Source organism: Castor canadensis, chromosome 9, assembly GCF_047511655.1.
Source record: "Castor canadensis chromosome 9, mCasCan1.hap1v2, whole genome shotgun sequence".
Classification (NCBI taxonomy): Eukaryota; Metazoa; Chordata; class Mammalia; order Rodentia; family Castoridae; genus Castor; species Castor canadensis.
Genome location: NC_133394.1, coordinates 94,142,681 through 94,165,531, shown reverse-complemented (window position 1 = coordinate 94,165,531; position 22,851 = coordinate 94,142,681). Strand labels below are relative to the sequence as shown.

The window sequence follows — 22,851 nt, the reverse complement described above, 5'->3', positions numbered from 1 at the left end:
AAACTGCTGTTGTCACTGTATTACCCTATTGAAAAATACCAAAATAGCTACCCAATATTCACTATTATTTCATTCCCATGGAAGTCCTCTGGCATGAATTAGGGACAAAAATGGTGCCCTTAATGTTACAGAATGGAGTTTCCATGAAATAAAGTGGAGTTTGAGGAGAAAAGAATGAAGTGCATTCCATATTGGTTTCCTCTAGTGTTGTGTAATCATAAGTCAATTCTCTTAAACTTGTCATTAAAATTTAATCACTAAAATTTTAATCATACTTGTTTTTGTTACTGAAACACTAGTTTCTTTTAATAGGTGTTATTGCAACTATAAGATGGGCCTAGAGTCACTTCCAGGTAAAAAGCAATCTCCAACCTCATAAAGCCTATCAGTGAGTGGTTAGAGATTAGGGAAGCTGGGTGTGTGGTGGTTCACACCTGTAATCTCAGCACTTGAGCAGCTGAGACAGGAGGATTTTGAGCTTGAGTCCAGCCTGAGCTATATAACAAGATGCTATCTCAATAAATAGAGAAAGAAAGGAAAGAATGGAGGGAGGGAGAAAGAGAGAGAGAGAGAGAGAAGGAAAAAGAGAGAGAAAGAAAAAGGAAGGAAGGGAGGGAGGAAGAAGGGAAAAACCATGCAACAGACCAGTCATCTGGCCCTTAAGCAACAGTGGGGCCAGCTCATTGCTAAGGTATAAGAAACAAGATTAAAAGCAGTGTGGATATTTCCACAGCATTCGAACAAATTCTCCAAGAAACCATATAATATTTTAAGATAAAGTTTTCATTTGCCATGAAAAGCATGCATTTATCTTAACTATAAAATCACTTGGCTCCAATTCCTAAGAAATCCTATAGAGATGGTACTGCATCAGGAATTCAGGGTCCTGACTAATGTCTTCATTTTGGAAACTCTCGGCTTATGCTGGCATTATTTCCCTCAACACTACACAAAATTTACTTTTTGTTCTAAGTGTTTGGGTCTCCTCACTTTTTGCTACACAAAACAATGGCAATTATTAATTTGTCTACTTTCTAATTCTCCCAGGTTTTCTTATACTACTTTCATGGAAAAATTAACCCAACGCACTACTTCATTAGTGAGTTGTCTCCATCACTCCAGTCTATCCTTAGTTCTCCTTCTCTGAACCATATGTAATCTGTACTATGTAATTTAAAACTTTCTGAAGGATTGAACCATTCTACAATGACAAACATTTTAATCCAACATATTATAAACTATTTTAGAAAGACAATAGCTTGCAATTAGACTATTCTTATTAATTAATCAATGTTTAACACACTATAAAGTAGTATTAGTACATTTTAAAATATCAAAATTTTAAAGGATTAAAATTATTAGACCTTTCTTATAATTGCATGTTTTAGAAATAATGATAGTGCTTTCCATCAGCCCAACCAGTATTATGTTATGGACAAGAGATTCCTACCTCTGGATAAGTTAATGTTTTGCTGATGGTGGTTAGTCAACACCTAAATTCTTGGAAATATCTCATTCTGTCAGGTCAGCCTATTCAGCAGACCAGGTATAGCTGCCATCTGATTAACTGCATAGCAAAATAAGTCATTGTTAACAAGTCTGAAGACATGAAAGATGGAATACAGAGTTGTGGGAAAAAGTGACAGGTTCTTAGGTTTTGGTTACTGAGGCTAGGAGTGTATGTATGTGTGGTGCAAAGTTTGCATCAAGCTCTTTGTGATGCTCTATGACAAGCTACTGGTATAAAAGGACTTCCTGGACTATCTTCACTCAAATTTGTTCACTCAGTGAATATTTATTGAGGAACTGCTATGTAAAGACACTGTTCTAGACACCAGGATATAACTGTGAACAAAACAGACAATCCTCTGCCTCCATGGACCTTACATTCTAATGGAAGTATTCAAAAAAATTTTGAAATCACGATCATGGAGGGGGCACAGATTCATGTTTTTTTTTAATTTGTTTGCCTCCAGTTAGGAATAGTATGATAATTTCCTTTGATCAATGTACAAATTCTAACACTTCAATTGGCTTAATGAACACAGTGATTTTATGTCTCCTTTATAGATCATACCTGGGAAGTAATTTTAAAGTTATTTATATGTTCACTAATTTGAGAATAGTAATATTATACTGGATATTTGCATGCCAATTATTCTGCTAAAATCTTCTCCTGCATTAGCTCATTTTATCTTCAAGATGATCCTTTGTCCCTAGATGATAGTTACTGTTATTATTATCATTATACAGATAAGAGAATAAGACATAGAAAGGTTAAGTAACTATCTCAATGTGATAAGACAATTATTGTGGAACAACTTAATATTTATATGTGACTTTCTCTTCTTAAAAGCTAAAAATTTCTAAAATAATTTATTTTCCATTTTCTGATATTTAGAAACTAATTTTGACATTGCATCATTATCTGTTTTTCCAAAATGTCAGTTGTATTTCTTTCTAATTGAGAATTATTTACATAATTCAAATAAATAAGACAACCCCACTTTGATATTACCTCAAATATTAAAATCTCATTTTAAATATTTAATATTTACTCTGCTATTGAAGGCTGATCAATATTAGGCAAGTGCTGTAGTGTTCTTCATTGCATAAAATTAGGATCGGAATTGGCAGATGAAGAATTTATGGAGGCATTTTTCTTTAGGAAATCGACATGCATTTTACTTTTGCAAATTTATTTTTTATATTTGTTACTTTCTAACAAAGCCAATCAAAATAAAACTTTTGAGAATTTGTACCTGTTTTATAACTAATGGGAACAGAATTTGAGAAATAATGACAAGAGAAAGTTTTCATCAATTATTAGACACTAATTACACTCAGGAAGTACCCAGAACCAAATTAGTGAAAAATTTTTAAAGATGCTGGTAACAATTAATGATTTCCTCTGTAACTTCCATTTGTCTGTTATAATAGCTCATGATTATCCAGAACTGCCCACTTTTCAGACACATTTTAAGTGATTTATACAGTAAGGAAATTATTCACATAATGACTCTGGTTTATTACTATCAGTTTTTGTAGATGAGGGAACTGTGGTGGAGAAAGTTTAAGAGACTTTCCCATGGTTTCTGAGCTAGTAAGTCACAGCACCAGGGGTCATGCCCCAATGGCCTGGCTCAGAACTGACCTGTTGACCACCATATTATAGGCTCCTTTTATTCATTCTCAATAATGAGCATGTGAGTCCAATCTAGAAGAATATAAAGCAATGCCATTCCTTCACCATCTGCCTACAGGACTACCCTCTAGGTCTCATGGTACTAAGCATAGACTAAGGTAGGTACAAGACTCACCCCACATGTTCAGGTTTATTTAAGGGTAGGGTTAGAATAGGATGCTCAGAGTGACACTAGTCACAGACAGGAGTAAAACACCTATTCTGACCAATACTGAATGAACACTATCAGCCAGGCTTGCCCAGGACAGGCCCATGAGTGACAGTGTTTCCTGGGTAGATTGAAGAGCCAAAGAACTTCCAAACACCTGAGGCTCTAGGTGAGGCAGAGCCAGCACCCAGGATTTACAGATTTGTAGGTAGGTAGCCTAACCAAAAGTGTAAAAAGCTAGAACAAACTTTAATGCTATTTAAATAAATCAGGAGAACTGGATTCTAGTGCTGGCTTTTCCACTGTGATGCAATCTAACATCCTTGCATTTTAGCATCCTTCCTATCTCTTCCTATCTATCACATTTGGCAACAGATGTTCATCTATTATGATCTAGCACTTGCCTCACTCTTAGAGTCCATACTTAAAAAAGCCAGAAACTTGAGCAAAGTTACATAATCCCTTTATGCTTCATCTCTCTTCTATAAGTTGGAATAATAATGTGTGTTAGGTACATAATGTTAGGTGGATGAAATGAGTTATTAAGCTCTTAGACCAGATAATAGATATAAAAAAGCCTATTAAAAATAGTCTCTCAAAACATAAAGATTTACTATGTTGGGATTCCATAATGCAGGAATGAAAGTACTGAGCAATATCCTATGTCACTCATCTTAGGACCTGAGACAAAGCAAGTGTAAGAAATCCATATTTCCAGTAGAAGGGAGTCCTGAATAAGTCAAGTCCAGGTCCTCTAAAACTCATTCAGTTCTGATGACAATTTCCTGACTTGCTTTGGCTTTCTGCACTAGAGGGCATGATCCATGTCATGCAGCTCACTCCAAAGAGTGGAGAACTAAGATCTGTGTGTCATGTGCTTAAATCTAATTATTAAGAAATCCAGACATGGCTGGGGGGCTGGCTCAAGTGGAAGAGCAAGTGTGAAGTCCTGGGTTCAAACACAAGTACTGGGGAAAAAAAGAAATCTGGGCAATTTATGGCTATGAAATCTTTAAATGCAATGTAAAATAAGTTAGGAATTCTTCAAAATGAACAAATCAAAGAGCAGTCAACCTCCAAAGCAAATCTATTTCGATTTCTACAGGAGCCACCAAAAAGTTTGTTTCTATTTAATACTAAACAGAAACCCACAAATATAACAAATCAGTTACTCAGCACTAGTGAAAAAAAAAGTGTGTTAAAGAAAGTTCTAATCAAATGAGAGAGAAAATCACCTAACAGCTTACAGAATCCAAAAAAGCTGTTTAAATGAACCATTGGAAACTGCCTTGAGTTTAATGTCATTCCCTCTACCACTTAACTATTTATTTTATTTTACATTATTTTATTAATTTTAAGGATTGAACCCATGCTAAACATGGATCTAAACCTCCAAACCCAAACACTTATTTTAAAAGCATGTATTTTGACCAATGAAACCTTCCCTTGAACCAAACATGTGAGAAGCATGTAGGGTGGTCTGAATCTTCAATGCAGAACCTAAGAAGCAGAAAAAATGGTCTAATTTCCTGAAAAAAAGAAAAAGCCCATTTGTGAAAGGCTGTCTCATACTGCCAGCACAGCATAGTCCGGTAAGAAGAGCTTAAGAAACATGTCCTTCTACAACATCTCTGAACTGTGGGCTACCGTTTTGCCAAGATGAAATCAAAATATTTTATTTTATGCCTTTTTAATGGCTGTGCAGATTCACCAACAGCCACAGGCATTTGTTCATTCACTTAACTAATATGTTTTGAACTCCTACTATGTGCCAGAAACTCTTTGCAATCCTTCAAAGTAAATAAGGCCAAACAAATGAATAAATCCATAATTTTGCAAAGAGGAAAATGTCATTCTGTTATACAAATCACTGGGCACTTTGAAACAAGAAGGCTGAATACGAACATTGTTATACTTTTCAACCCCACCCCATTTTGTAATTAATGCCTCTAATCTACAGGTCAGTAACTAACATGCCACATATCCTTAGAAAAATGTAAAGAATGAATGAAAGTATTTCATGGTTGCTTGACTTCACCTTGCTGATAAAGTAGACAATTGCTTAATTGATATGAATTAAGATTAAGCACTCCATGTCTTTCCAACCATCTAAAAAAACTCTATTTCTCTAAATTATCACAGTTAGAAATTCATTTGAACTAAAATTTCTTCTATATATGCCTGGGAAGGCTAGCAGTCATTAGCCTTATGAAATATACCCATTTTAAACAGAATCCTTTGTCTTTGACTTGAGAGCATTCCCAGACAACTGATCTACAGATTTTTGGGTCCAGCATCAGCTGGAGTCATAGCTTAAGATCAAATAATAACAAATGAAACATAAAGGCAGGACAGTGCAGCATTGAGAACACAATGCTCAGGGTAGTAGAGACCAGAGTTTGAGTCTCAGCCATATAGTATACTTTAGTGAGTTATTAATCTCTGGAAGTGTTAGTTTCCACATCTTTAAAGTTCGGTCCTTTATAGTAGCATATAACTCCTGGAAATGTAGTGAGGGTTAAAGAAGAATTAGCCTTTCTGAAAGAGAACTAATTCTTAATGACTAGAAGCATTCATGTATCTAATGATTTAAATTATTTTCTGTACATCTACAGTAGAACTATGTATCCAACCTTCTTGGGCCATTGAAAAGTATCACCAAAATGAGTTTAAAAGTCCTGTGGAACCCAGATTGAGGAAGCTGGGAGAATCAATAGCACTCAGTATGTGGTAAACACCAAGCAGACAATCTTATATTATACACAAGGCAAGTATAGCTGTAGGAGTAGTATAAAAGAACAAGGAAATAAACTCACTGTATGATGATTAAATCACTGCACAACCTTAGCAACTCCAAAATTCAGTACATTAAATTCTCTATATAAATGAGATAAGTATTTAATCTCTGAAGGATTCTAGAATATTGAAGTATTTTGTCCTATACTCTCCCAGTAAGTCTTGACTTTTGTTCCCTATCTGAGGAACAAATACGCCAAATTGGAAGATGTCTTCTGTCATGCAAATTTAGTTAAGTATGGTCATCAATGACATAGTGCTTTTCATAACAGATCTTCAATAAATATCTGTTGAATAAATGGAAGATGGAGGATGCTTTAGAGACATTACCTCACTCCCACCTCCAAAGCTCTTGCTGATGAAAAGAAACCCACTATTGTGAAGGTATAACAGTGAAACCAAACACATTATCTGCTAACCCAATGTTTACTTGTAGACTTTAACATAAGATTACTACTATTAGTTCTGTCCTCTTAGCACATGGTAAATCCAAAAGTTATTTGTGAACAGACCTGGGAACCTAGTAAACATAACTTTTATATTATATAAGTTAAAATTATCCAACATTAACACTAAATCTTGGAATACAAACCATTGGGAAATCAGGAACTGCTTACTAAAGTTATGAAGATGTAAAAATTACCAAAACCAGACTTAGGTTTTCATGATATGCCTTTAAAACACAAGCAAATGCAAATATGGCTTAGAATGAAGTCACTACAGGGTGTTCCCTTCATTTGGCAAGGAGGATGTTATGGATCAGCTTCTTCATCATTTAACGAATCATACCCAGATAAAAATTAAGACTGTATCCTGCAGTGTGGGTACAGATTAAGTGGTTAGAGTGCTTGCCTAGTAAATGTGAGGCCCTGAGTTCAATGCCCCTTCCTGGCAAAAAAGATAGACTATATCCCATCATCCATACTGCTCCAAGATAGAAATCATTCTAATGGGATTATCTCCCACACACACTAACAAAGCTGAAAAGAGAATATGCAGGTATCTCCTCTTCAGTTCCCTATCAACCACTAGGATTAGATTTCTATTAATAACTGGATTTGTAAGAAATAAGAGCATACAGCTGAGAAATGTAAACTCTTTTTGGAAAATCCCATACTTGGAAAAATAAGATTAAATGGCTCAAGATTTCTACTGACTATGAAAATGCCTTTAAACAGTTTTAGTAAAATAAATCCTAATCAATATGCATGATGGAAATATATATAATTTACATATATAAATATAAACATATTCACATATATAAATATAGCATACACATATGTGTAACTTGTATCTATGCTAAATTTTTATGCATTATATAAACTTAATCTTCCTCTGGCATACCTCTTTTATCTATATCCAACTTCAATTTTTCCTTCATAAAATTTCCCAAAGGGAAAAATGAATAATTTGCATATGTTAGAATAAAAATTACTCTGTATAGACCCATTTACTAAATGTCAGGTGTGCTTAAGGAGCATCTATATTTATCACACATCTAAGCCATTCCTAACTTGTTACATGTTATTTATTTAAATTATGAAAAGAATGTGATGACAGAAGTGTGATTATCTAATGAAACACACTTATTTTGAAAATGAGGAAAGCAATGCCCAGAAAGTTGTAACTTAGTGGGGTCTCAAAGTCACAGAACAGCAGAGCTGAAACCAGGTCTCATGTCTGCTCAGTGCCAGCTTTCAGTGTACTTTCCACCATACACACACACACACACACACACACACACACACACACACACACAAAACCACATTGCTCACATTCTTTTCAAAAAATAAATGAAATAACATATGGTTTAAATTAGTAATGGAACTTCAAAGTGTATATGATAGAAATAAGAACACTTAATGGAAACAGTGATGCCAACAAATCACACCCTTTGGCATTTTGCAAGAAGTAAGAGCTCTTAGGGGATCCAGAGACAGAATTCAATTTCCCAAGTCAATCACTCAACAAGGTGGTTGTACATTTAGGTTATCTTGAGTGCACTATAGCCCTGGATTAGAGTTAAATTTTGTTCTATTTTTTCATTTCTGCCTTTTGACAAATTTTGAGAAAAAATATAAAGGCTGTGTTATAGTCAAGGGGGAGAAATATCCATCAACCTTGAATATTCATTTCTACCCTATCACTTCTGCTGGTCAAGCACCCTGATTTAGGCACTAATTAGCACATGTGTGGATCATACCAAGGGAACAAGATCCTCTGGTCCATGGTTCCCTCCCTTTTTCCCATACTGCACCCTACTACCACATGTATCTCCTTTCACTCATTGTTTGCATCATAGCATTCCTATATTCAAGCCTTATGATGTTCTCTTGATTTGTGTCCAATATGTTAGTGTGAAATTTTTTTTTGATTCCTCATACTCTATCTGCATCTGATAAATTCCTCTTTCTGGCAAGCTAATTGTCTTTCTCAATTGTCTTCTCAATCCCATTACCAAACTTTTACTAAATGCTTTTTCTCTTTTCTAGTTCACCATTTTCTTCTCTTCCATTTCCAGTCTTACCCACTAATAAATGATACCCACTCAGGTCTTCGCTGCAGTTTCTCCCCATTACTCCATCCCTCCTTCCCATCCTTCTCTGATTTCATGAACTTTGGCATATTTGTCAGTTTTGTGTTCCCAAATTCAACATAATTCTTTTAGGGCAAGGATCACATTTTAGGAATTTCTTGAGCCCTCCCCCCTCCCCATTCCTACATACTTTAACACCTTGTTAGCTACCTCAATTATGGATGATTACCTCCACCGAACAAGCCAAAAGGCAGAGGATATAGTCAGCCAGCTACATCCAAGTGATGCTGGCAAAAGCATCAATGTTGTTTTCAGGCCTGAATCTCAGGTTCATTGCCCTTCCTCACACTCCAAAATGCTCTACCACTGAGTTGATACTGACTTCTTCCTCTGCAAGTTTATAAAATCAGTCCTTTCTCTCTAACCTTGGACCTCCACATTCACTACACCCTTGTAGCCACCTCTCTCACTCCAAAGACACAGCCAAATAAAAAGTTTCATTTAGATGCCATCGCTTTTCCTTTCATAAGAGATAGTTCCATCCTCTTCCACATGTGGTGTCCCTCTTCAGGTGTGAATCTAGGAGTGGTCACACTTAATCTGGGGAGACCTCCTCCAACCCCCCAGTCCCAGAGGCCCTTACATTCCAGGTAAGACCAGAAAATACCACTGGAGTCCTTTCCTGAACCCCAAGTGACTGTGATGCAGAGGGTATGTCTTGAGGTGGTGGGATTTTCCCACCTAGGGCCTTCTGGTGTCCTACACCCTCTGGGAGGGTGAAGCTTTCAGGCATGTGAAGCTCCAGCTCTTGCTCCTGAGCAGTGGCTCTCAAAGGGGCCTGGAGTGCACCAGCTGGTTCCAGGCACCTGCTCCTCCCAGGCACCTGCCCCTCCCAGGCACCTGCTCTTCCCAGGCACCTGCTCTTCCCAGGCACCTGCTCCTCCCACCTGCCTCTTTCCCCTCACCTAGGTGATCACCTAGTGGTTCTTTAACTAACAACTGGGGTTTAACCTTGCAAATGAAGAAAAGTTTTCCATCCCTTAATTCTTAAAATAGAAAATAACAGATTCCAAGTGAAGCATTGAGGTATTTTGTCATTTCCCTTTGCTTCCTTATCAGTAACAACGAGTCAGTAGGTTGAGCCTCCCAGCTCCTCCCACTTGCCCCAGCAAAAATTAGGTAGAATAATTCATTCCCAGGCCATGGGCAGTCTCTCCAGCGGTTGCCCTTTCCTGTCTCTTGCACACACCTAGGACACACATACACACAAGCCAGGCAAATTGCTCTCCACCTTGCTGTGCACTCCCCGCCAGAAAAATCAAGGAGTTCTCTTCCTCTACCTGCCGCGGGTATCCTTCTCAGCCCACACTCCCACGCGCCTTCTTGAGTGGGGTTCCCTCCCACCGCTGCTCACTTGCTCGCTCCGAGCCCCCCAGATTCCAGAGTGCATCCCCACGAGAAGATGCCGCCCCTCTGTGCTACGCACACTGCGCACACCGGCCACCTGCTTGCAGCACCAGCAGCCAGATCCCTTCCGTCCTGGGGCCTCCCTGCCCACGCGCCTAGGGACAGCCTCCAGCAGGTGCAACCCCAGGTGCCCGACTTCCGATCCTTAACTTCGCCCTCTCCCCGTCATCAAAGCTGTCTGAGCCGCGCCTGCCAGCCCGAGCGCGCCCTCGTCTCCACCTGCCCGCGCGGTTCAAGGTTCGCCCTCGCGGTGACTCCAGCCCGCGTCTTTCCTCCTGCTCTCCTGTGCCCAGCGTGGCCACTTACCGAGGGCCAGAGCCAGGAGCAGTGACAGGGAGCTGGTGCCGCCGCCCGAGGCGACCGGGTCCATCAACCCGTCTCTGCAGGACCTGGCAGCTCCTAGACGAGTCTCCCTCCCTCCTCCTTCTTCGCCCCCTTCCCGGGCCCCAGGCACCCGAGAGGGTGCTTGGGAACTAATCCCGGAGCCAGGAGGAAGCGAAACTACTCGTCGGACTGGCACCCTGGCTACAGGGCAGGGAAACACCCAGGGCAGACAGCCAGCCGGCTTCCAGAGTGTCGCGGAGAGGAGGGAGCCTCCTATTTATCCTCGCTCCTTCAGCACACACCCCAGCAAAGAGGCGCAGGACTTGGTGGGGATAGCCTCCACTCTGCTCCCACCCAAATTGCCCCACACCCATCCCCACACCCAAGGACATATTCGGGCAGCCCTAGGGCCAGCTCACCCACTCCCCCTGCTGGGTCACACCTGACAGTTCATGTCCTGCCCTAGGGGAGTGCACAGGGTAGGTAGGGAGAAGGGAGAGTTTATGCTGAGGGGTTGAGCCTGGCAGGCCTGAAAACTGCTTCAACTCTTGGAATCCTCTGAGGGAGAATCAGAGAGCCAAACGTGTTCTGGAACTCTAACTTACCTCATTTCAGCTGATAGTAGCTTTGGTGGAAGAACAGAGCCAATCTTCCCTGGAAATAACCTCAGGGGGTTGACAATTTACAAGCCTTTCTGTTACACAGGCAGGCAATTTCGAGAGAGTCCTTGTTGTCTTTAAAAATCCTAAATCTAGTGTTTTCAGCATGCCTGATCTTTTAATAATTTATTGATTATCTGGAGATGTTGACTTAACAAAATCTACTTCAGAAATTTCGTTTATATTTTATCCATTTTTTTCATTATGTTTTCACCTATTTATTTAATCTACTTACTCTCTTATTCTCTTAAATTTAGTTGGATGTATAAAAGGAGGTTTTTTGCTTGTGGCTTGCCAAGCCCTACCCCTACTTCATCACACCTTTTTGTTATGGAAAGGTGAAATCTAGTGGTTGTGCTCTGAGCAATTTCAGGAATACAAAGACATACAGCTTTCAAAGACAGAAAGGAGCATCCAGTTTTCCATTATATTATTAATATATTTGCCTCCACAATAACCAAAGGGTGCAGATGTTTTTGTGTTGAACTGTTTCTCCTGTAAGGGTGACACATGTAAACATCCTCCTTCAGTTCAGAACCTGAATTTCTATTGCATCCAAAAGTCCCATAACCTTTGCATATGAAAATCAGGTGAAGTAGTTGCCTCTTCCTCCCTAGACCATTGTTCAAGTTCAGCAAATTATTATGCATTTTTCTTCCCAAAGTGACATTTCATTTCAAAACCAATTCAAATTATTTTAGTGCCCTAGGCAACCAATATAACTAGAAGAACAAAACGCAGCTCTACATTTTCCAAATCCCATTTGAATCTTATAGAACTGCTCATAAAGGACTGGTAGGGAGGGTAGGTGTGGGGTTTAAAGAAACTGAAGGTTGGGGGCTAGAAGGTCACTGTACCCTGAGAGTAAAAGGAGAAAAATTAAATAAGAGCTTCCAGGGCAAAATACTCTGAATTTCCTGGCACCTGAGACATGGTCTCTTCAAGGTAAAGGTAATTTCTTTTTCTTTCTTCCTTCCTTCCTTTATTTTCTTTCTTCCTTCCTTCCTTCCTTCCTTTTTTCCTTCCTTCCTTCCTTCTTCCTTTCTTCCTTCTTCCTTGCTTCCTTCCTTCTTCCTTCCTTTCTTTCTTTCTGTTTCTCTTTTATCTTGTCTTCTTTTTCTTATTTCTTCTTTCTCCTTTCCCCTCCTCCTCTTCATCTTCAACTCTCTACTTGTTTATGGGGAGAGGTAAATTGGGAATCTATCCATGAAGTTTGGAAAGGTTGAAGGTAGGAATTGATCTTCCTGACTCTTCATTCATGTAACTAGGATGTGTCTGAATGCTTTAAATTATAAGCTGAGCTGTTACTAAGAAAAAAAAAAGATCAAAGTTACATTGAGTCACAAGGTGGAACTTATAACCCCAGTATCCTCAAGCTAGAGATTACTTGGAAGGTATCTTTCCTGCGCCATAAATAGGCAGATATAACTAGCCCTCCCAAGTCTGGTATGAGGCTCAAGTAGATTCCTTTGAAGGGCCATTAAGCATCAGCCATTTTCTCTTCCCACACAAAGCAGTCTCTGCTAGGGACATTCCTCCCCCTCCTCTAGACAGAACAAAGTAAGCTTGAAATTATTTGTGGGACACGACACATAAGCAGGCACATATGTGGTGATGTAAAGGAAAATTCTGAAATGCATTCATTCCAGGTCAACATATTATCCAAATTATAACTATAAACTGCAAGTTCAGTAGTATAGGAAGATTCCAAAGTGGCCACTGAAAGGACTTAATTCAGTAAGAGTGAGTGAATGAAAGTAACGAAAACTTTTTAACATGATATTTTATAACAATGATAAACATTACGTATTACAGACTTTTACAAATTAATAGTGTAGTATACACAGAGAACTTTCAAATATTTTATTTGAAACTATTTAATTAGAAAATACTAATAAAAATCATTGTTCAAAATCTGTATTCACTTGGTTCTATTTTAAAGTCTAATTTTTCAATGGAAAAGGAGTTATCATTTTTTATCTTGCCCACTTTATATCTTCCTCTTCAGTGTTTTGTTAAGTCTAACTTAACTTGCTGTTTTTTAAATGGCAGTTTAATACATGTTTAACAAATCTGAAACATAATCATTTGTGTGATATTAAACCTGATAGTTTCAAGTCAATATTATGATCCTTTTCTTTGACAATATTGTACATAATTCAAAAAGAAGTGACTGGTTAAAAAAAAATGAGAGTTTTGGCTGGCCCAGGTTGTATGCTATTTAATCGAGGACATATGTGGCACAATTTTAATTCTGTAATATGGCAAGGCCCTAAACATCTTTTTCCTAATACACTTGCTGCAGTGGCTTCATTCTGTCCCATGAGGTCCCAGATTCCCATCTGTATAGACTGTCCTCTGGATGGTACAACATCAGAGGAATATCATGTGCAATTGGCTTAAGAGTATGTTCAGTCTGGTCAAATTGAAACTGTTACCAAATGGTTAAGTCACAAATTACTGACTTCTCTAAGTTTCAGTTTGCTCATGTATAAGATGTGATGCTGATGGCTTGTGGTTTTTATTATTCACAATGATAGAACTCTCCAAGGCAAAAATCTGGTGAATTAGAATTTATTCCATGAATTAGTTGTTATATTATTAAATTTTACAAGGTTTCAAAGAGAAAATTAGATGGAATTGGTTTCCATACTAACCTTCTCTTACTAATAGTTGAGATGGAGGGAAGGAAATAGGACAGACTAAGACTCTGCTGAGAAACCGCATGGTTGTGGTACTATTGTGCTTGCTTATGTTACCTTAGCCTCCCGACCTTCTCATCCATCTTTCCATTCTTCCTCCCCCTTCAATGCCCTTTAGAGACAAAGATATTCTATAACCCAGAGTATAGTATTTTACTAAACTGTCTTAGACCATTTTCTGTTGTTATAATTGAATACCACAGCTGGTTTTATTTAGCTAATAGTTCTGGAGGCTGAGAAGTCCAAGAGCACATCACCAACATGTGATAAGAGCCCTCCTTCCCTTACCATAACATGGTGGAGGGTATCACACTGCAAGACAGAGTAAATGTGCTACCTTGGCTCTGTCTTCCTCTTCTTATAAAGCCACAAATACCATCATGGGAGCTCTACTCTCATAAACCCATTGAATTCAAATTACCTCCAAAGGCCCTACCCCCAAATATAATAAACATAAACTTGAAGGTTAACTTTCCAACAGATAAACTTTTGTTAAAAACATTCAAACCATAGAATTCTGCTCCTAACCTGCAAAACACATGTGCTTCTCCTATACAAAATGCATTCATTTTATTTTAATGTCCCCAAAGTTTTTAACTTGGTCCAGCAATAATTCAAAACTCCAAAGTGCAGAGTCTCATTTAAATCATATATGAAATTCAAGTCATAATTCATCCTGGGACAAATTCATGCCACCTCTGAGCTTATGAAATCAACACAATTTATCTATTTCCAAAATCCAATGGTGGGACAGGCATAGGATAGATATCCCTTCCCAAAAGAGATAAATAGGCAAGGAAAAAAGGAATAACAGGTCCCAAGCAAGTTCAAGACCCAAAAGAGAAAAAACAATTAACTCTTAAATTTGGAAAATAATTTCCTTTGACTTCATGTCCCATGTATTTTGCAATGATTAGACCCCCCCAAAGCCTCAGACAGACCTTTCTCCATTTTCTTCCTAGGCTCAGCCCATGCTTCAACTCTCTTGGGTTAGAGTTTCATGTCTCTAACAACCTCAGGGTATCATTGTCTCCTGGTGGGTTTTATATTACTGGGTTCTCAGAGGCAGTTCTACTCTATGGTTCCATAAAGCATTGCCCTAGTCAGTGCTCTGTGCTGGGCTTCCACCCATGTAACAAGCTTCTGCCTGGGCCTCCAGGTCATCCATGACAGTCTCTGAAATCTAGGTGGAGGAAAGCATGCCTCATAGCTCTTGCATTCTTCAGGCCTACAGAATTAACACCATCTGGGCATGCCAAGGTTTAAGACTTGTACCTTCCAGAGCAGTGGGTGGAGCCTCACCTAAGTCCATTTGAACCACAACTAAAGCAGCACAGAAGCACTGTGCTGGAGTTTGGGTAGCAGAGACTTGAGGCTGTCTTGAGCAGTAAACCTATGGAGGGTGTCCTGGGCAGAAACTATTCTGTCCACCTAGTATTTTGAGTCTGTGATGGAAAAGCAACCTTGAAGATCACTGGAAAGCTTTAAAAGTGTTCTTCTTATTGCCTTTATCCTATCTATCCATACTGATCTCCTTAGCAAATGGCTACTCAGGCACACCTTTGGTTTCTTCTCCTGGAAATGTTCCTTCATTCTCTACCACATAGTCATGCTTAGAATTTGCCAAATCTTTCTGCTCTCTTTCCCTTTAAGTTAAGAGTTTTGTCTTTAAGTCATTTCTTTGCCCTCCCATTTTCCTATCAGCCATTAAAAGTAGGCACACAAATGCCAGGGACCCATGGCTCATGCCTGTATTCCTAGCTGCTTGGGAGGCTGACATCCACAGGATCACAGTTAAAGGCCAGCCCTGGCAAAAAGTCTGCAAGCCCCATCTCAATGGAAAAAACTGGATGTGGTGGCACACATCTGTCATCCCAGCTACAGTGAGAAACATAAAATAGGAGATTGGTAATCCAGGCTGGCATAGGACAACAGTAATACCCTATCTCCAAAATAACCAGGCAAAAAAGGGCTGGAGGCATGGATCAAGTGGTAGAGTGTGAAGTCTTGAGTTCAAACCCCAATTCTGCCAAAACAAGGAAAAAAAACAAAACAAAAAAAAACAGCCATACAGCAGCCTGAATGCTTTGCTGCTTAAAAAATTTCTTCCACCAAATATCTTAATCTATCCCTTTTAAATTATGCATTTTAGAAAGTCTTAACAGCATGACTGCAATGCAACAAAATTTTTTGCAACTTTATAACAAGAATGGTCTTTGATCCAGTTTCCTATACTTTGCTCCTTGGATCTACTTGTGACCTCATCAGAATGGCCTATGTTGCCCATATTTCTATCAACATTCTGTTCATGATCACTTAGGTTATCTCTAAGAAGTTCCAGATTCTTCTCCCCAGAATCATCTTTAATATTCTTGATACTAGCTGGCTGGGTGGCTCATGTGGTAGAATGTCTGCCTTACGAGCATGAGGCCCTGAGTTCAAATCCCAGTGCCATGAAAAAAATATATATATATATAATATTCTTGATACTAGATTGTTCCCAATTTCATGTCCTGGCATAGTTAATGATCAAAGACACCAGACCCAGAGTTAAGAGTAAAGCAAGCCCAAAGTTTACTGAAAGAATAGTGAAGCACCCTGATGGGTAGGAATTAGTGAAAGAGCTAAGCCAAACAATGGCTGAAGTCTAGGAGATGATATAGGGCACTAACTGGCCTAGGTCCAACTATTCTACCTTGAAACTATATTTGTGTTTGGTTGGTGCCAAATCAGCTTCTCACTGAACTTGGCCATTTGTCCATCCTTCCCTTTATTGAACTGAGCATTCCAAGAAGGTCAGCTTATCTTGGCCTTGGAAGTCTGCCCAACTCATCCTGGCCTTGGGGCCCACTACCCACATTTTGCAGCTGCATTTTGTTATTTTGATTAGAGACTTATTATTTTTGTGAGAAATCTATTGTTTCTCATGCTCCTTTTACATGTCTGTCTTTTAAATACCTGTCATATCCAAAATGGAGTCGACTATCATTGCTCCTCTTACATTCTGACCAGAATAATACAGGCATTTACTTCAAAACTGTTCCAGCCTTCAACCATCACCCAGTTCCAAACCCACTTTCACATTTTCAGGTGTCCTAGGTCCAAAGAAACAAACTTATCTCTTCAGTCAAAGAAAGCAAGGTTTAATGATCTTACAACAAAGTAATCAGACTATAAGTACCCAAGATTTCACATGGTTATTCCTTCTCTCCCCACTTCTTAGGGAAGAGAAGTGGTACAAGGAGAGAGTGAGGAGGAAGAGCTAAGTAGGAAAAGTGAAGTGGCTTGAATTCGAGATAATTTGTTATAAAAATCTTTCATAGATGCAGAATAGCATTTTAAAAGATTAAGGGAGTGGCAAGAAAGGTAATATTTGCTTTTGAAAATGCTCATTTCCCACCCTTCCCTTGTTTTCAGGTGAAAACATCAATATATTTGTTATTAATCTTACTATAATTTAGTAGCCCTTATGGTCCTCTCAACAATTCAGACATGTCCTTAGCCTAACAGCCTTTGAACTTTAAGCTTTAATCCTCTGTGTTCCTTTCATAATACCTTTAAATTGCTTTCCTATTTCTCAAAGTGTAATTTTTCTCTGAAATATCTTTAGCCCTGTACATCTGCCATCTGTCTGTAGATATGGTATTTTTAATGCTAAAATTGACACAAACTATTCAGAAATGACAGCATAAAATATGATACATCTGTACAAAATTCTGATGTTCTGTCTTTCAAGCATATTAAAAATTTCTACTACTAATGGCAAGAGAGACTTTTAATAACTTCATCCTCAGAATTATCACATAATGAGGATGCACATAATGGTTATTTTTGAAATTCAAATAAGTTTAATTACAGAAAATAAAGCCAGAATTGCTCTCTAGATTTGCTATGGTATGTTTAGTTTAAAGCCTAATGTTCTTTTCCTGTTCCAGAATTCCATCAGGATTCCATAAGACATTTAGTGTCCATGTCATCTTAGCTCTGAAGTTTTTCAAACTTTGTTTTTTATGATCTTTACAGTTTTGAAGAGTACTCATCAAGTACTTCAGTTTGGGTTCTTCTAGTTTTCTCCATTTATTGGGTTAATTTGTTTAGGGGAGGAAGGCTGTAATGTATGATGGATATGTGATGTCAACATTGTTGATATTGACTTAGTCACCTGACTCAGGTCATTTATGAGATTTTTCTACTTTAAAATTATTCTCTGTCTCCTTCCCTGTGAAGACACTATGTGCATCCCTTACTTAACGGGTACAGAGCTATGCTCTACCTTTTCGAGGACAGAGTTTACAAGGGTCTGCCTATTCTGTTTCATTTATTTGTTCAACTATCTATTTTTAGCAGTAAGGACTCATAGATTTATTTTATATTCAGGAAATCATGCAAAACAATTTGGATCTCTGTCACTAGCTGCTGAATACATTTCCTAATAAGTATAGGTTCATTCTTCTTTTGCTCTTGATTGTAGTCATGTATGGAATACAGGATGCACAAAAGGAAATCTTCAACTGGAACCAGTGTACTCATTAAAGCAAGCTAAGATATAGTTACAAACAGGTACTGAAACTGAGTGACTTAGAGAGTCATACATTTATCACTTTTTCATATAACTATTTAGGATGGGAAAATCAGGAGTAACAGTAATTTAGGAACCCAAGGCTGTGCTATCTTCTAGTCAACTGAAAATTAACAACACAAACAATATGAAGGAGCATGTATGGGGCAGTTTTATAATCCAGGCCTGAATACCATGTGCTCACATTTCATACCCACATGGCTGCACCCTTTCAGGGAGGCAGGAAATATAGTCCAGTTGTGCCCAAAGAGAATGGATTTTAGTGACATATAGTCTTTACCGGAGTTATCAAGTAAATTGAAAACAATGAGTATGTGAATACATATTTGAAGGATAATAATACTGATTCATTGGTTTTTAAAATATCATCAACTACCCCCAGAGAAAATTATGTTTTGCTAATTATTGGTACTAGGCTGAAATTTCAATCAGACAATATGTATAAAATGCTTTGGAAACTACAAAGCAATATACAAGAGTGAAGTTTTATGATTATTTCTCATTTTAGCTTTATACATTGAAAAACACATATCTCAAAAATACTAATATTGGCCCTCAAATTCATAGACAATTTAGAACTTGTCAATCTAAATGGATGCTTGTTGATACTTTAGCATCTTGATATTAATAGGTCAGGCAGCAGTTAGAATGAAGTTTTTATTTCTTTTGCATAGTTTCAAAGGCTGAGAAGAAAATCCTGTAGGCCAGAGTGGATTTTAAGTAATGGTGTATCACCAATACTTTTAAATGCATAAAGGAAAATATTGCATGGAAAAGCAAAAATATCAATTATTCAAAACTGAAAGTGGTTAGGAAAAGTAGGAGCTGGAGTTGAAAGTTTTAGAAAATATTAATTTATTACATGTTTTGTTCTTTTTATGTAGTATTATTACTATATATGTTTTAAAATATGTCTAATTCTAACATGTCTTTCAATTATTCATAAAATTAAAATTCTACATAATAAAAAAATACTGGTCAGATTTTTAATTTAAAGTTTCTTCCTAAATTTCTATAAAATAATAATGGGTCTTATAATCTATGACATATTAGATAAAATTTTACATTTGGGGCTCAAAATTATAAACTCCTTAATATTCACTAATCTGGGTTTCATATTCTTTGACAGAGCAGGCTGGTGACACAGCTGTCTGATTTCATGGAGCAAGCTATGCCCCATGATAAGCCCAAATGCCTTCTCAGATGGTGGTGGTATCCTCATTTCACAATGGTGGTAACTAAAACACAGAAGTTGAACAATGTGTGCAAGTCACAGGGCTAACATACAGCTGATCTATGCTATCCATGTTCAAATTCTGAACCCTGAGTGCAAGCTAAGCATCCAAAGACCTAAGTAGCAAATCATTGATCTGACTTTGAGGAGTTCAAATAGTGAGGTAAGGTAAGAAGGTCAATCCTTTTATTGTGATTGAATTTCTTTCTTTCTTTTTTTGCTAAGGAAAACAAAAGAGCCGGGAGAAATACCTGAAATGTACGGAAAAACCCCAGATGAGTGCAGAGATCTTAAGCGTTCCCAAAGTCTTTAATGAATTCAAGTGTTTTGACTTCATTCCGGTTGCATTCCAAGACACCAGGGGGAGAGGGAAGCTTAGTAATCTGTGTGAAATCAGTTCTAAAAACTGAAGATAAGGAGACATATTTTCTACATCCCCAAAGGGAAGAACTTGTATCTTGTAAATTATATGTTGCTAAACTTATGCAGACTGGGGAGAGTTCCTTCTTCTGTTTCACAAGTAATGGCTTTCTGGGTTGTTTAGCCTTAAGCAGAGAGGACAGGGGCAAGAAGGGAGGGAGGGAGGTGGCTGACATGACAGATGTCTTTGAATATTTGAAGTTTTGTCACATGGAAAATGAATTATATTCATATTGCTCTGTCCCAGTGATTGCACTAAGAACCTAAGGGTAAGAAGCAGATGAATTTGGGTTCAGAATAAAATTGATTTGTTTAAAATTCTAACAAAAGAATAGATTCCCTTAGGAAATACTAAGTTCCCTGGTACTGGAAGTAGACATGATGAGTATTAAAAAGGAAATTCAGATAATCTTATCTTCCTTCTCACCTAAGGATTCCAAGAGTAGATGACTTCAAAGAGCCTTTTTCAGCCCCAAAATGCTAATACAGCAAGTAAAATTTATTCGTTCAATACAGTTTTAAAATGACCAGATGGTCACTAAGAAACCATTTCTGCTCAAATCTGCCATAAAGTCAGACATTAAAACATAATTTAAAAGAGCTAATTAACTTACAAATGGCTGAGAATTCCACATATTCCAGACCATCTTCAAGTTGCAAGTTATTTAAAACTAGCACTTTAAATTTATGCCCCATAATATTATTCCCATAGAAATAAAAAATAAATACTAACATATATTTACGTGTGTATACATGCATGTGTTTAACATGTATACTTTACTTATTACAAATCATGGTCTGTTGATCTCATAAATGACACAATGTAATAATTTCTACATCCTGTGGCCTATCAACAAATCCAAGCTAATGTCAAATATCAAATAATTTAAATGTGAATTCTATAAGGTTAAATTTTGACATAGCCCAAATAAATATCATTAAGCTACTTAGAATACATTTGCAAATGCCTATCTCCTTAGGCATGAGGAAATTTAATACACTAATATGAAGATAATATTGCACTTCAGCAGAGTAAATATTCTCAGGAACAAAGAACTGTAATGAAGGATACTTGTCAACTAGTCAATACCCTATGAAGATTTAGGGTGAGATTTGAAATGTAGTCTAGATGGAAAAGCTGTTGTTGAAGGAGACTTCCAGCTATGATTACAAATGAAATTTATAAATCTTAGTAACTTTTAACTACTGTACCCCCTTTCTTCAGGCAAACTGTCAAAATGATAGATTCAATAGAAGATCCTCTAGAGTGAGTAAATAGCCTTCAGATATTCATACATTGAGATTTTAGTTTTTCAGCATGTATCTTGTTTGTTTTTACATCTTCACTCTCAAAAAGACTTGAAGCATCCACTCCTATTCCTGTCTCTTGTAGTTGTTTTATAAATAAGGCACAAGTAAGTTTTAAAACCTGAGTCTCAGCATTAGAACTGAATCCAACACATAAACTTTACATTATATTCTTTGTCACCTTAGATAACGTCATTAATAAAACTGTTCAGGTAATCCAGACTTACAAATTGTCATTATCTATCATCTCAGGGGTAAGAGAGAAATTGTGCTCTCCTTTAGAAGTTTACTTAGCAGAAGAAGATAGCATGGTAAAGAAATTATCATATTTATTTTAAAAACCTTCATTCAACCCTCTTGACTTTTATATTTCCATAATCTCTCTCTACTTAAGGATATATTTATATTACAGTTATTCTCAACTATTTCCTTTATTAACATCCAAAATATTTTTCTCCATGAATCAAAATGATAGCTCTGCCAACAATGAATATCTCTCTGGCTTTACAGAGAAACTGTTTCTAAAGGGCATTTCTGTCCAGGAAAAAGATTCAAGCTGTCTGCACTATCTTACAGGAATTTATGAAATGTCCTGCTCTGGAAGAAGGAAATAAAGTAACTAAAGATGGAAAATACCATCTCCATTCATCCACCCCTTCACAGCCTTATTTCCTGCTTCATTTCCAATGCTATGCATTAATTTAAACCCTTATCTCATGTCTGGAACAGTCTTCTGACTGACTTTCCTTACTCCAATATTATTTCTGCTTCAATTCCTCCATATGTAAAGTGGAGAATTTTAATGACACCTCCCTTATTTGGCAGTCATGAGAAAATGTTAGAAAACTGTCTAACTCAATGCTAATCTTATATAAGTACTTACTCAATGCTAACCTTATATAAAATTTTACCTTCAATCCTGCTCCAAGACTAAAAGATCATTCATTCTATAGTGGAAATCTAGATATATCCTATCTTTCCTAAGTCCAAGTCACCACCGTCTCCTGCCCAGATTGTTGCAATAGGCTTCTAACTCGTCTCCCCACTTCTGTTCCTACCTCTGCCAACTGAGGTTAACTAGTGGTCAAGTGATTCATTTGAGCTTTAAATCGTATCATGTCACTTCTCTCTCTTGTGCTCTCTCTTTCTCTCTCTCTTTTTCTCTCTCTCTCTCTCTCATTCATCTCCCTATGAATACACAGCAAAGTCCCCACAATGGCCTATAAACCCTGTACAACCCATGGTTCCCTTTCCCTGACCTCACACCTCACTCCTGCTGGTTTACTTAGCTCCAGTTTCTTCATAAACCTTCTGGCTTGCCCTGCCTCCTCCCACCCTAGAGCCTTTGGACCAACCATTCCTTCTCCCTGTGACCTCCTTTTTCCTCCATACTTGCATCATCACTACATCTCCTTCACATCTTTGACTACCCTGTTTAGCACTGCAGCTCTCCCTCCACCCCATTACTACCGA

At 37.7% G+C, this 22,851-nt stretch overlaps 1 protein-coding gene across 2 annotated transcripts in view; it reads right to left on the bottom strand.

The window, feature by feature from the left end:
• Nucleotides 1–10,840, bottom strand: part of Btc (betacellulin) — a 60,868-nt gene extending 50,028 nt beyond the window's left edge. Inside the window, exon 1 of one of the 2 annotated variants that reach the window (XM_020169258.2) lies at nt 10,459–10,840. In XM_020169258.2, coding sequence (XP_020024847.2) covers nt 10,459–10,522 — 64 coding nt within the window. In that variant the 5' untranslated portion in view covers nt 10,523–10,840. The remainder of the gene's footprint in view (nt 1–10,458) is intronic. The other variant, XM_074041999.1, reaches the window with a different exon arrangement.
• Between the last annotated feature and the right edge of the window lie 12,011 nt (nt 10,841–22,851).